This window comes from Molossus molossus, unplaced genomic scaffold, assembly GCF_014108415.1.
Source record: "Molossus molossus isolate mMolMol1 unplaced genomic scaffold, mMolMol1.p scaffold_m16_p_8, whole genome shotgun sequence".
Lineage (NCBI taxonomy): Eukaryota > Metazoa > Chordata > Mammalia > Chiroptera > Molossidae > Molossus > Molossus molossus.
In genome coordinates this window covers 93,051,229-93,063,970 of record NW_023425402.1, presented here as the reverse complement: position 1 = coordinate 93,063,970, position 12,742 = coordinate 93,051,229, and the positions used below count along the sequence as shown (strand labels likewise).

The window sequence follows — 12,742 nt, the reverse complement described above, 5'->3', positions numbered from 1 at the left end:
CCAAGGCATCAGTACTATAGGTATCTCAGATTAAAAGAAAAAATAAATAATTTTTAAAAACCTTTAGATCTTGAACTAGGCAAAATTGTTGTTTTTTGTTTTTTTCTGTGTCATATAATTACTTTTAAACTACAATGAGTTCATGGAAACTAATTAATTTTATTTCATAAGGCATTCCTTAATAATAACGTCAGGAATAAGGTGTCAGAAAGGGAAACGAGATAACACTGAGTCCCAGCCCTGCTTCCACACTGAACCACAGAAAGCACCTGCGGTTTCTGTTATCTGGTCTCACTGCTGACCCGTCACTTCCAGGCTGCGTTCCCCCTGTGGTCCATGGGCCGGCGCTCTACGCGGGGCCACACCGGCCAGGGCCAGGCTGCGTTCCCCCTGTGGTCCATGGGCCGGCGCTCTACGCGGGGCCACACGGGCCAGGGCCAGGGCCAGGCTGCGTTCCCCCTGTGGTCCATGGGCTGGCGCTCTACGCGGGGCCACACCGGCCGGGGCCAGGCTGCGTTCCCCCTTTGGTCCATGGGCCGGCGCTCTACGCGGGGCCACACGGGCCAGGGCCAGGCTGCGTTCCTCCCAACGAGAAATCCAGCTTTTACAAAAGGCATGATCGTGATTCTTAATGTGGTACATAGAACATGCTACTTCACAAAGAAGTATTTAAGAGAATAAATGAATGAAAATGGGTCACGGGAAATTAGGAACAGCAATAATAAAATTAAAGCAAAATATGTTATTACTTAAAAACTTACAGGACTTTATGTATTATTTAGCATGCAACTGTTTAGTCTGTAATATATAAGTAGAATGCTGACCATAATATAGTCGTTATGCATTATCATAATTAATAAATTTCATTAATATTTGTTTAGTATAACTATTTTGTTGTTGTTAATCCTCACCCGAGGATATTTTTCCATTGACTTTCTAGACAGAGTGGAAGGGAGGGAGAAAGAGAGAGAGAGAGAAACACTGATGTGAAAGAGACACATCTATTGGTTGCCTCCCACATGACCCTGGCCAGGGATCAGACCCGCAACCCAGGTACATGCCCTTGACCGGGAATCGAACCCACAACCCTTTGGTCTGCAGGCCGACAGTCTAACTGCTGAGTCAAACCAGCTAGGGCTAACTATTTTTATCGTATATTTAAGTTACACTGCACCTCATAAATTACATCATGGCCTTGTCTTAAGCTTAACTGAATATTCAACTTAGTTTTTCCCCCTTGTTTTTTAGACAGGAATACTTTTTCAAAACATTGTATGACTGTATTTATACTGGACCTTTGCACTATTCTTGAGGAGACATACAGGGAAAAAATGAAATCAACCCTTGGTTAATAGCGTGTAATCATTCACATCTACAAAACTCAGTGCTCTGTGGAAATGTGGTCGCCCAGCCTGTGAATGCGTTCTTTCTCCACACTGCACGTACTGTGCACCCACGCAACTAAACACATCCAGAAATTCTTCAGTTTTGCTGGTTTCTGGCTTCCCAAGAGAAAATTAAGATACAAATCAAAACAATGAAAAATACATTATCCAAAACAGCAAGCACAAAACAGAGACTCCAGAAGACGACGCTGGCTCCCTACCTTGGCAGAGGGTCCCCAAATCTGCACAGCTGGCTAGTTCTGCTGCTGGGAGCGGGATCAGGTAGGAACCTTGATCAACACAGAGGATTTTACCAGTTTGACTTAAGATTTAATATTATGCAGGAAAAAAAAAAATCATGAATCATATGTTTGTTATAATAGGAGCAGCCCTAGAAGCATCCACCAGTAATACTCCACCCTTTACAGAGTCTCTTAAAGTCTTTGTGTCTTAATTTCTGCAAATGTAAAATCAAGTCACTGAAATATCCCTCAAAATCTTTAAATTTATTGGCCATCCACACATGAAAGGAAAAGTTTGTGTAAAAAGTTCAGGGCCTTTTCACATAATAAATTATACAGCTCTTGTGGAAATTCGTACAGATGAATAATATAAACATCAAAGATAACTTTCAAAAGTAAACTTGGCAATTAATACTCATAAAATGCACATTTTCAGTTTCTAGGCTCCAACATACACCATCTGCCATTCCAAAAACACATTTCTGTGATTTCAAGTTGGTCTCTGAGTCTTCTTTCTTTTTCAAGCTTTTACTGACTCCTCCTCAGTAGGAAACCAGTTTTAGCGGATTTTCTAGTGGTAGTAGTGGGTTTTCTGCTGCACAAAGTCTCCCTCTGACAATGAACAGACTTTTATGAAGTATGAGGTGGAGGATGATGGGTTAAACATTTCACAGAGCATATTACACTATGAATAAAAATGGAATAAATGCAAACACACACACATAAATACATATATTCTATTTTAAAAGGACATTTCTATCATAGCAGTTCCATTCAAATGTTTAAACATTTTCCAAACTTTCCTAAGGGAATAGTGCCTGCAGGTAGAGCAGGTACAAAACAAATGAGTGACAAGATGCTCAGGTAAGTGGTGTGCAGAAACAGAAAGTGGTCCCAGTTTCGTAGCATCTTGGGAGTCATGGTTTCTGCAATTCCTGATTGCCTCAGGCACCTGGCCCAAGCAAGAAATGGTGTTACCACAGAAAGACCCAACCCTATGGACAGTCTGGGGGGTTAGCTGGTATGAAGCTCTCATTACAGACCTTAACATGATCATTTAATAAAAATTCACTGACTTTTTATAGTGTATGAGGCACAGAGGCTAGAGTAATACTTTGAGATAATGTTTCTGCTCTCAGAGACTCATAAGTGCGAAATAGCTTCCCAGTTCTCTAGGAGATCCAAGTATTTAGTAGCCCAAAGGAGGACATGACCAGCAGTTTGGTGAGAAGGGAGAAGGGAGAAGGGTGCAATCCACTACTAAAAAGAACTGTGAAGAAGATGATGGGGTCACTTAATGATCATGGGATAAGAGAATAGACATAGATACTTCCAGCAGACAGAATTCTGAAACATATACCAAGAAAGCCATGAAAAGACCTGGGTACCCAAGGGTCATGGCATTGCTGGAAATCTGTAGAACACTGGTGGAAATGGTCAGATGTGCAGGTAATGGAGAAGGGCCCTGTAGAATGTGGGCACCATGAGCGCAGGAACTCTTTCTAACGATGCTGTGTCCCATCCACATAGCAGGTGGGTGCTTAAGCTTTTCTGAATAAACTACTGATGCTATATGAACAACTGCTCACATTTTGAACTCTTTCTTAAAGGAAATGGGGAAAAAATGAAAGGGAGCTAGGTGAGAAAATTAGATTTATGCTTGAAAACACCTTTAAGGCTCCATAACCAATTAAAAGAGGGGATATACAAGAAGCATGAATAATACTAATGATTCAAAGTTGATACTATGAGTAAAAGGACAATAGACAGAAAGAGATAAAGACAAGATATTTGAAGATAACGTATAGGATTCAGTGACTTTTTGGAACGGAAAAAAGAGAAGATATTTTTCTGATTTCTAGTTTGAGAAATTGGTATACAACAATCTCTTAGAAGGAGATAGAAATAGCTGAAGAAGAGCACACTTAGGTGAGGTGGGCTAACCAGTAAGTCCAGTAATGTGACACATCTGTATACACGGCAGGTGCGTGACTTTGTAAGAGGTCTAGCCAGGGAATAATCAACAGAAGCTATAGCTGGGTCTGGGGTCACTGGAGCTGGAGTAAAGATTTGAGAAAAGGATGTAACTCTAGATATTCCTGTCTTTAGGATCAGATTTTTTAAAAGAGTTATAGACCTGGAAAGGTAAAAATAGCTCCTGTAGAAGGTGGTTTTTCAGAACTAAAGTGAAGAAAGTTTCCCAGAGGGTGTGGCAACATCAAGTGTGCCAGAAAGACCAAGAATAATAAAGACCGAGAAGACCTTTAACTTTGCAGTGGGATTTTGGGTAACAGCTCTACAGAAATTAGTTTTAGGAGTGTGGGAACGATGAATTCTGGACTGCCAACGCTTGACTGAGGGGTGAAGGCAAAAAGAGGAAGCTCAGCTACTGAGAAAGGACCCGAGAGAGAGCGGAGGAGTTGCAAAGATGGGAAGCTTGGGCAAGTGTGCCAGGACAAAGAACATTTGAGGAGGCAGAAGCGGAGGTCAGCCTCGGGCAGAACTGAGGTCAACTTTTATCTTGAAAGTTTTCTGCCCATGATGTTTCCCACTTCCCTGATGCCCCTGTTTTGTAGGACCCCATTTTTCCTTTAGGTACTTATACATGCGTAAGGAACTTCTAAAAGTTAAAAGGCCTTCGAAACTCCAAATGAGTGAGGAAATCTCAGCCACCGTAACAGGCGAGAGAGGAGACCCTGGGATGGAGGTCCTGGGCTTCTCAGTTACACACAGTGCTGGCAGCCAGGGCTCGGGCGCTCCGGCACCGATACAGGGTCTCCCTGGAAGACAAAGGAGACCAGGGGCCCCTCCTGGGAAAGACCTTTTATGACTGACTAGTTTCCACTGCAGTCTTTAAAGAACTCAGAGGTGGGAATAAGGAAAGAAAACCAGAAGAGTTATGATTTACAGGAAGATAGCTGACAATTTTCTTGAACATTTTACTGGTGTCACTGAATAGGAACAAGTATAAATTTCCATAATGGCCACTTCTTCATGGGAAATTGTAACATTTACTTCTCAATAGTTGTCTCTTGTTCCTTTCAGGCACCTGAAATTTAGCAATGGGCGCTGCTTTATTCATACTCAATAAACACTATTTTATGATGATTCAAAATTTAATAATTTTGGGGGGGTAACTGTACAAATATAAGTGATGAGGCTTATTAGAGGGAAATTACATTGATAAATAAAATCTTAATTTACAAAAACACCAAATGATATAAATACATGAAATATAAAAAGTGCATGCATATTTTTTTTTATTTCTAACTAGTTCCATGCTCAGCATATCTGCATAAAAAGTCATTATTGCTATCAGTTTTCCTGTGCCAACAGATTACAAACCAGAAGACTGTTAAGTAAGGCAAGACAATTCTCCCTCCTGGATAATGATAATGTCTGTATCATCAAGGGACTGTTTTCAGAATGTAACCTATGTATGTTCCCTGATTGTTACTCATACCACAAAGGTGTTTAAAGGTATTTACTTAATATTAACTGCAAAATTTAGAGCCAGATTTCTTTGGGGGGAAAAGTAATCACTGAAAATGGGCAGTTGATGAGAAATTGTAAGTCTTTTTTTCCTATCTGTTGTTCTTCCAAAATTATGCTACTGAAAGGACATCACTATTTATTCACATGAGTTGTGGTAAAAAAAAATACATTGATGTGTAGTCAGTCAAAAATTCATCTCATACCCTAGTTAATGATCATCCAAATAAAGGACGACAGCAACAAGCCCTTAGCATGAGTTACATGGGGGAAACAATTCCTTTCAGTTCTTTCTTTCTAAGCTGAATTTTACAATTTGTCCATAAGTAAATAGATTTCCAATAAATATATGCTCATAAAGAGTTTAAGCCTCTCCAAATAATAAAGGCCTTTGTAAAGGTAAAGTAATTTTATCTTTATTATTTATATATAATTTAGCAATCTAAAAATGCTAATCAAAAATTTGTTAGAGATGGAAGGAAGGAGCCGACAGTGAACCAGACAGAGTTTCAGAACCATCAGGAATTGTAGTCACTGAAAATGGAAGGGTAGGAATCCAAGAGTTGATGATGCTTTAGTAATTAAGTGCAAAATTTTACAATGAAAACAAAAGTTGGTACAGAGCCAAACATTTCTAGAAAAGAAAAACAAAGTCAGGTACTTATAAATTGTATCTTATCTCTATAACCACAAAAGGATAAATGTTAATAAATGAAAGTGCTTATTAATGCTAGTTAAATAAATGTAATTTTTTTGAACCTAGACTATTCATTGAGTTATACTGTACGACACCTCAGGAAAGAGCAGTCAGCAGTAAAATAAATAAAACTGGTAGAGAAGGCACTGTCTGTTCTTTGGGAAAATTGATGGACACCAGCCAGTATCTAAACTTGAATCACAACACAGGCAAATACTTGCACCTATAATTAAAGAGTCAGTGAAGAAAATTGTCTATCCATGGAGGTTATAAAACTGGATAGGTTTAATAAAAAGTGTTTTAAGAAAAAGAATGATGCTATAAAATAAAAAAGTGCTACTAAATAAAGTATTTCTTTCTGAAAAAGACTAACAAGATTAACCATGTTTTTTAAGAAAACCTGATGAAAATTTCTTAATTAAGGTATATTCCCCCAAGTATGCTTAGAATAGTTTAGGAAAACAAAATAGTTCAATTCTGAAATTGTTGAAACATTTATTGATTTTATTAAGGCTAGCATATTTCATATTTGAAACACATGACAGGACGTTTAAATGTAGTTAGTTCTGTTCTATCTTATTTTCGTATGAAAATATACTTAGCAATAGACCTTTAGGAAAAAAATCTATTCATTTTCCATCACAAGTTGATTCTAAAATAAAAGTTCATATTTAACAGACACTGTCAGGCCAACAGGACGTTAGGCATGAAATTCTATTTTCCCATTGGTTATTGTACCGATTATTAGTTTTCGGAAATTACTGGTACCATAAACAGCAAGCCACCAAATTCTGGGAAAAGGGGAAGGTTAACATGTTAATAGGGCATTCTTTTTTTCATTTCTTGAAGTTTAGCTGAGCTAATAAACTTAAACATAATCTGTGTTACAGGTATTTCCTGCCAGTTAATAAGTAACCTGGTTCTTCAACTCCCAAAGCTGATGATTAAACGGCAGGAAACTCCCTCTCCCGCGCCTGCTATGATTCCTGAAACTCAGCTCTGGATATCTGTGCAATGTGGATGTTTAGAGTCATCTTGGAATGTCAAGACCGCTATAAAAATTTAAGGAATTCCCATCATTGATTAGGTAAGCTTGTGCCACTCCTTTGAATGAAATCATTTTGAAAATGTATAGCTGACCATGCTACATTGGCACGGATCTGATGTATTCTGGTAGTCTTAAGGCTTGGGAAACAAACGAACGAACAAAAAATTCATAGCATGGCTGTGTGTCAATAAAGCTTTATGAAAACAGCCTTCCAAAGGCCCTCCAACTTCGTCAATCCCTGGTCTACAGGATTTCTTAAGAGAAACTCAGGAATTCTTACATACTATGACCCTCACATTTTATTATATTAAGGCATCCAAGAAGCACTGTAGGGAAGAAACCTTATTGATTTTGTTTAAAACAAATACCATTGAACACCCTGGAAAGCCCCCGTCTCCCCACAGAAGGCACTCTGGCCAGAAGAGACCTCCATACATCTCACCTGGTAAACACTAGCTCATCTGCTCTGATACTATGTCCTGTTTTCTAGTCCTGCTTATTCTGAAGAACAGTTTAACTTACATTGGTTAAAAATGCATGGCTTAAAACCAAACTTTCTGGATTCAGTTCCCAGCTCGGCCACTTCATAACGAAGTGACATTGGTTAAATTCCTTAATCTCTTTGGGCATCAGATTTCTCTTCTGCAAAATGAGGTAAATAATAAAACCCACATCATAAGATCTATGTTGTAGAAAATGAGTTAACACGTGTAAAGTGCTTAACACAGTTCCTAGAACACAATCCATGTATTCAATTCAATCTATGTATACCGTGTAAATTAGTATTAGCAATTACTAATACACCTAGCCAAATTTTTTGTTGTTTTGTTTGTTTGTTTGTTTGTTTGTTTGTTTGTTGTCAGAGTCCTCAAATACTGTCCCACAAAAGGATGAATGTTAAATGGTCCATATTATGACTTTTAATAATGACTGAGGATTTGGTGAAAACAGGCCCCTAACGAAGGATGTAGGAGGTGGTCCCCTGTCCTCTCCTCCCGTTCACCATCCCACGCCACACACACTTGATCTTCTCAGGTCCCCCCTGAGTAAAAGCCTTCTCAGGGGTCCCTGAGGTGTCCTGCAGCTCCTCAGAAGCGAGAGCAGCTGGGGGCACCGTTAGCTCTGACAACGTTCCACAGTCTCCTCCTGGAACAGGGTGGTGGTTTACCCGCTTTCCAACAACCCACAAGGAAATAACTCTCGAATGACATCATTACCAGCCTCCCAGCATCTGCAGGAACACCGTGACCACATGCAAGAGGGGTTCCCACACAGAGGGGTGACGGGAGTTCCTCAGGCCAGGGGCAAACACAGGTCACAGAAACTGGGGAGGTGGCCTCAGGTCTTCACAGGGCGTCTTACTTTGCTGAAAGTATTGGGAACACATTTCTGATAGAATCTCTTCCACAGTCACATACAAAGTACTTTTTAATATCAGGCCCCTTCTTCTCTCTTTTAATGAGAATTATTTCTGTGACTAAAAGTATATATTACCAACACCTTAGATTTAGTCATATAATATTCAAAAGTGATAATGAAACTTTCAAATTTTGTATTTGATTTGTCCTGTAGTAAAATAAGAACCTCCAATATTAACTTAAATACCTAGAGAATATTTGATAAAAGTCTATTTTAATATAATTTTGTCCCACAGAATTATTTCTCTAAGCATTGTTTGCATTTAGGTACTTTTAATAACATCGATTTAAAGTCTCTCAAAAAACAATTAAAAAGATTTGAAACAAATGACAAAGCTCATTTTCAAATAAATAGAAAAATAGTTTAAAGAAAACAATAATTTGCCTGGCTGGTGTGGCTCAGTGGTTGAGCATCGACCCATGCACCAAGAGGTTACCGGTTCCATTCCCGGTCAGGGCGCATGCCCACGTTGTGGGCCAAATCCCCAGTGGGGGGCGGGCATGCAGGAGGCGGCCAACTGATGTCCTCTCTCATCTATGTTTCTCTCTTTCTTTCCCTCTCCCTTCCTCTCTCTCTAAAATCAATAAAGGAAAAAAAAGAAAACAATAATTTCTGATTATCAAAGATATTCCTTGAATGGACAGTTGTGATATTTAATACTGACTGAGTAAATACCATGCTTTTGGGTGGTGGTGGTTTATTTAAATAATGTAATGGAAATTTCATTCCAGGATGATAAAAATCAGCTTTTTACTGCATCATCTATGTAATTTAAAATAATAACTTACTAGTTTCTTTTGTTTCAGGCCTGGTGTTAACATTTCTATTTGAGGCATAATATTTATAACTATGTTTGTTGCTGATAAAATGTGTAATATTTTATGACATAAAGAAAACTTAAAAATGATAGGACCAAAAGCTTTGATTGAAAAAACATGGCTTGTAATCAAATGTATACTATGAAGAAGCTGAGCAGATAACATTTTAAAAACTAAAAGATCTCATTAATGCTAACTCTGTATGTGTGTGTATGTGTATATACACAAACACGCACCACATACATGTGTGTAGTTATTATACATACATAATTGTATAATGTAATTATATGCGCATATATGTAGGTACACACAGGTATATTTTTGTTGACAAACATTCACAACGTAATGCTTTAAAAAAAAAAAGAGTGAACAGGCCACAGACTTACCACAGCTTAGGTTGCTCTCAGCTTTCAGAGCTAGGGCTGGGATATTCCAAAAGTCATTTTGCCAGTCGACCACATTCCCTTTTACATTACAGCTGAGGTTGGAGAGGATTTTGGAATTCATGGTAAAATTCCAAAGTCGAAAGTTATAAATGTCCCCTTTTAGAGAGGCAATTTCATTTTGATTGGAGCCCAACAACAATTTCCCATTCCCAGAAATAACTTTATTAAAGGTAGAATCGCATGGAACTGCTTCGTAATTTCTTTTGAAATTTACACCGACAGAGCCCCAAGAATTATTCCAAACGATGCAGAGCTGCTCAAAGCTTTCTGTGAAAATGTCTTCTTTTCCCTTCACAGGTAGCGCACTGTTCAGTGAGCATGTGGAGCCAGATATAGCTAGAAAGTAGCCACTCTTGGCCTTTCCAAAGCTGAGCAGTTGTGTGAAGGATGCATCGGAGTAGGAAAACAACATCCATTCACCGTCATCTTTGCCAATTTTGGCTGCTTCAAAACAGAGTGTGAAAGCGCTGAGCTCCGGAATAGAGACGCTTTTTGCAACAGACACCTGGTACACATCCAGTGTCGGGGGTAAAATGACCTTTTGATTCCTTAAGGACACAGCCACTAGGACAAAACATACCAACAGATAAAACATGTTAATTTCAGATATGGACTAATGAGATGCAAAATGTCTGATACCTTCAACCCTCCACCGCTCCACTGACTGACTCCTGCCCAATCACGCCCCTCTTTCGCTGCCCAGCTACCCCCCATCACCAACCCATACATATAATAGCAATGAGAAATCCCACCCGTGTAACTCTAACCATGTTTGGACCTCGCACCTAAACGTTTGAGGTACAAACAGCCACGTTAATAACAAGTATTCTTCTTCATCCCTGAACTGAAAGAAAAAACATAATTAAAAAAACGACCAGTTTCAGGAAAGCTCTATTCATACTTAAGACTTTCAAAAATATGTTCGTTTCAAATAATTTCTACATAGAATAACTAACAGTTCTATCTTTCATTAACAACTGCCTTTCTCCCCTCCAGACATCCCACATCCTACTCATGTTCCCAATCACGAGGGTATTTCAGGAACAAAGGCAAAGACAGTTCCACTGAGGATAGGGAGTCTAGGAAAACAACACACACACATGGAATTTTAAGCACTATTTCCTTTCACTTGAGCTAGTTTGTGAGGGATAATAAGGAGCAGGGGTTCAAAGGGCAGCTGATGGAGCTTCCTATTCGGGCTCTTCCACTATGCTGTGGGACCTGGGACGCTGTCCACTTGGTTCTACTCTAGTCTTTCCATCTGCAAAATGAAGGACAATGGCTTCTGCTACACAGGGGGTCAACAGGAACTGAGTAAGTTAATACCTGCAAAGCACTAGGGCCGTGTCGAAGCTATTGTCAAACTATAGCTAGTACTGATTTCTTACATGCATTAGAAATTCAAAATAAACATATATTAGTCTACTCTTTCTGTGACATAAGTAAAATGATTAAATAATACAATGAATTTAGCCCTATGCTAATATAAAGACATCGTGAAATATCATGAACTAATTTGAGAGAAAACAGCTCTCCTTAAAAATACTCTTTAATACTGGTTTCATACGAATGCTACTTTGAATATATTTTAATATACACCAAGAACAGGTCTATAGAAAAAAATGTCATTTTAATAAAAATATTCTAGTTAAAAATCCATAATGAAATGTAATAGAATTAGGGATTTTAGTTTACTTTTTAAATATAAAACAGTTTACAGGTCTTTTTACCCACAGGTATCTATGCAATATGATCCCAATGTTCTACTTATGTTATTAAAATAAAAAGGTTAGAAGGAAACAAATCCATCAACACTTTATTAGTGGTTATGCCCGGGGTATATAAATAGATAATTGCAATTTGCTTCTTTTCTATTTTCAAATTTCCTATAATGTTTTATAATATTTAAAACATTATTTGAAAAATTAAAGCATATGTTTCAACTAACCATACATATATCTAATGTCAATTAAAAACAGTAAATAACCCTGCCACCAAAAACACAATTTACAATGAAGTCGTTTTCATTGTGGTGCCTTTCTTTTTGTTTCTTTCCTTAGTACATGACATCCACTTAAGAGAAAATAAGCTCAAGAGAAAATAAATGTGTAACTGCATCTTAGTTTTGAAGCTTGTGTCTTCCTTAAGCAAGGACAGATTTTAGAAAGAATAGAATTATTTAAATGTTAAGATATGTCAGAATCTGGGAAATATATTTGATAAAAATATATTTTCTTTCCTTCAATTGCCATTTATCAGGAGGCTTTTCTCAGATTATGTTTTTTATTAGCTTAATAAATAGCTTTTTAAATTTATGTGCTAATTTTCTATATTTGTCTTCTAACATAGTCCCTTAAAAGGGTAACATCTTAAAAGCTTAAAAGAAAATGATTTCTAAATAGGAATGTTTTAAACATTCAGGGGAGAAATGTTAAAATTACACATTTTAATTATTAGCTGTGGAAAACCTAGTGTCTTCCAAGCAGCCTTTAAATGTTCTGCATATAAACAATATAAAAGAATTCAGCTCTACTGTAACCAGATTTTTTTGATCTGGTAGCTCTATATTGCTAATGAGAGTACTCAGAGAATATTAACAACTTCTTGCCCTTAAATTGTAATCCTAATCATTCACAGTCACATAAAAGAGCATAACTGTCTCCTGGTCCCATGTTTATTGTAGAACATGCTAAATGAAAGCAGAAGGTTGGCACCGTCTCTGGTTTACATACCTCTGATGTAGCTGGCATTGAAACCTTTCTTCTGGATGCTAAAGTCACTTGAAAAGGACACATGCATCTCATTCGCACTTGAGTTAAACAATAGGCCTTTGGCAGTTGCTCCACAAAATTTCTTCTGGCTCTCTCCATTATCAAGGGATAATGAGTCATAAATGCAATTGGGAGCTTCTTCAATGTCGAAGTCATTAAATGTTATCTGAATGATATAGCCGGTGGGAGCTCGGAGGGTCCACATGCAAGCCTGGCTGTTAGGGTAGTCATTGGGGTAGCATGGAGAAGTAAAGGTCCCAGAAGGATTGGATAGCACAACCCTGCAGTTGGCACATCCCCACACTGTTGGCCAGACAAAAGAGAGAAGAGAGAGAAGGGCTGGGATCAGAGGCGTACAATAGTCCAAGAATACCACACACTGGGGACAAACAGTAAACAGTTTAAAGGACCAAAATATCATGAA

The 12,742-nt window shown here is 38.2% G+C and overlaps 1 protein-coding gene across 5 annotated transcripts in view; it reads right to left on the bottom strand.

Annotated features, from left to right (window-relative positions):
* Positions 1-12,742, bottom strand: part of ADGRG6 (adhesion G protein-coupled receptor G6) — a 139,698-nt gene that overhangs the window by 60,225 nt on the left and 66,731 nt on the right. For all 5 annotated transcript variants that reach the window (XM_036248065.1, XM_036248061.1, XM_036248062.1 and 2 more), the window contains exons 3-5: positions 12,280-12,621; positions 9,488-10,111; positions 1,607-1,675 (exon numbers count right to left, since the gene is read on the bottom strand). In XM_036248065.1, coding sequence (XP_036103958.1) covers positions 1,607-1,675; positions 9,488-10,111; positions 12,280-12,621 — 1,035 coding nt within the window. The remainder of the gene's footprint in view (positions 1-1,606; positions 1,676-9,487; positions 10,112-12,279; positions 12,622-12,742) is intronic.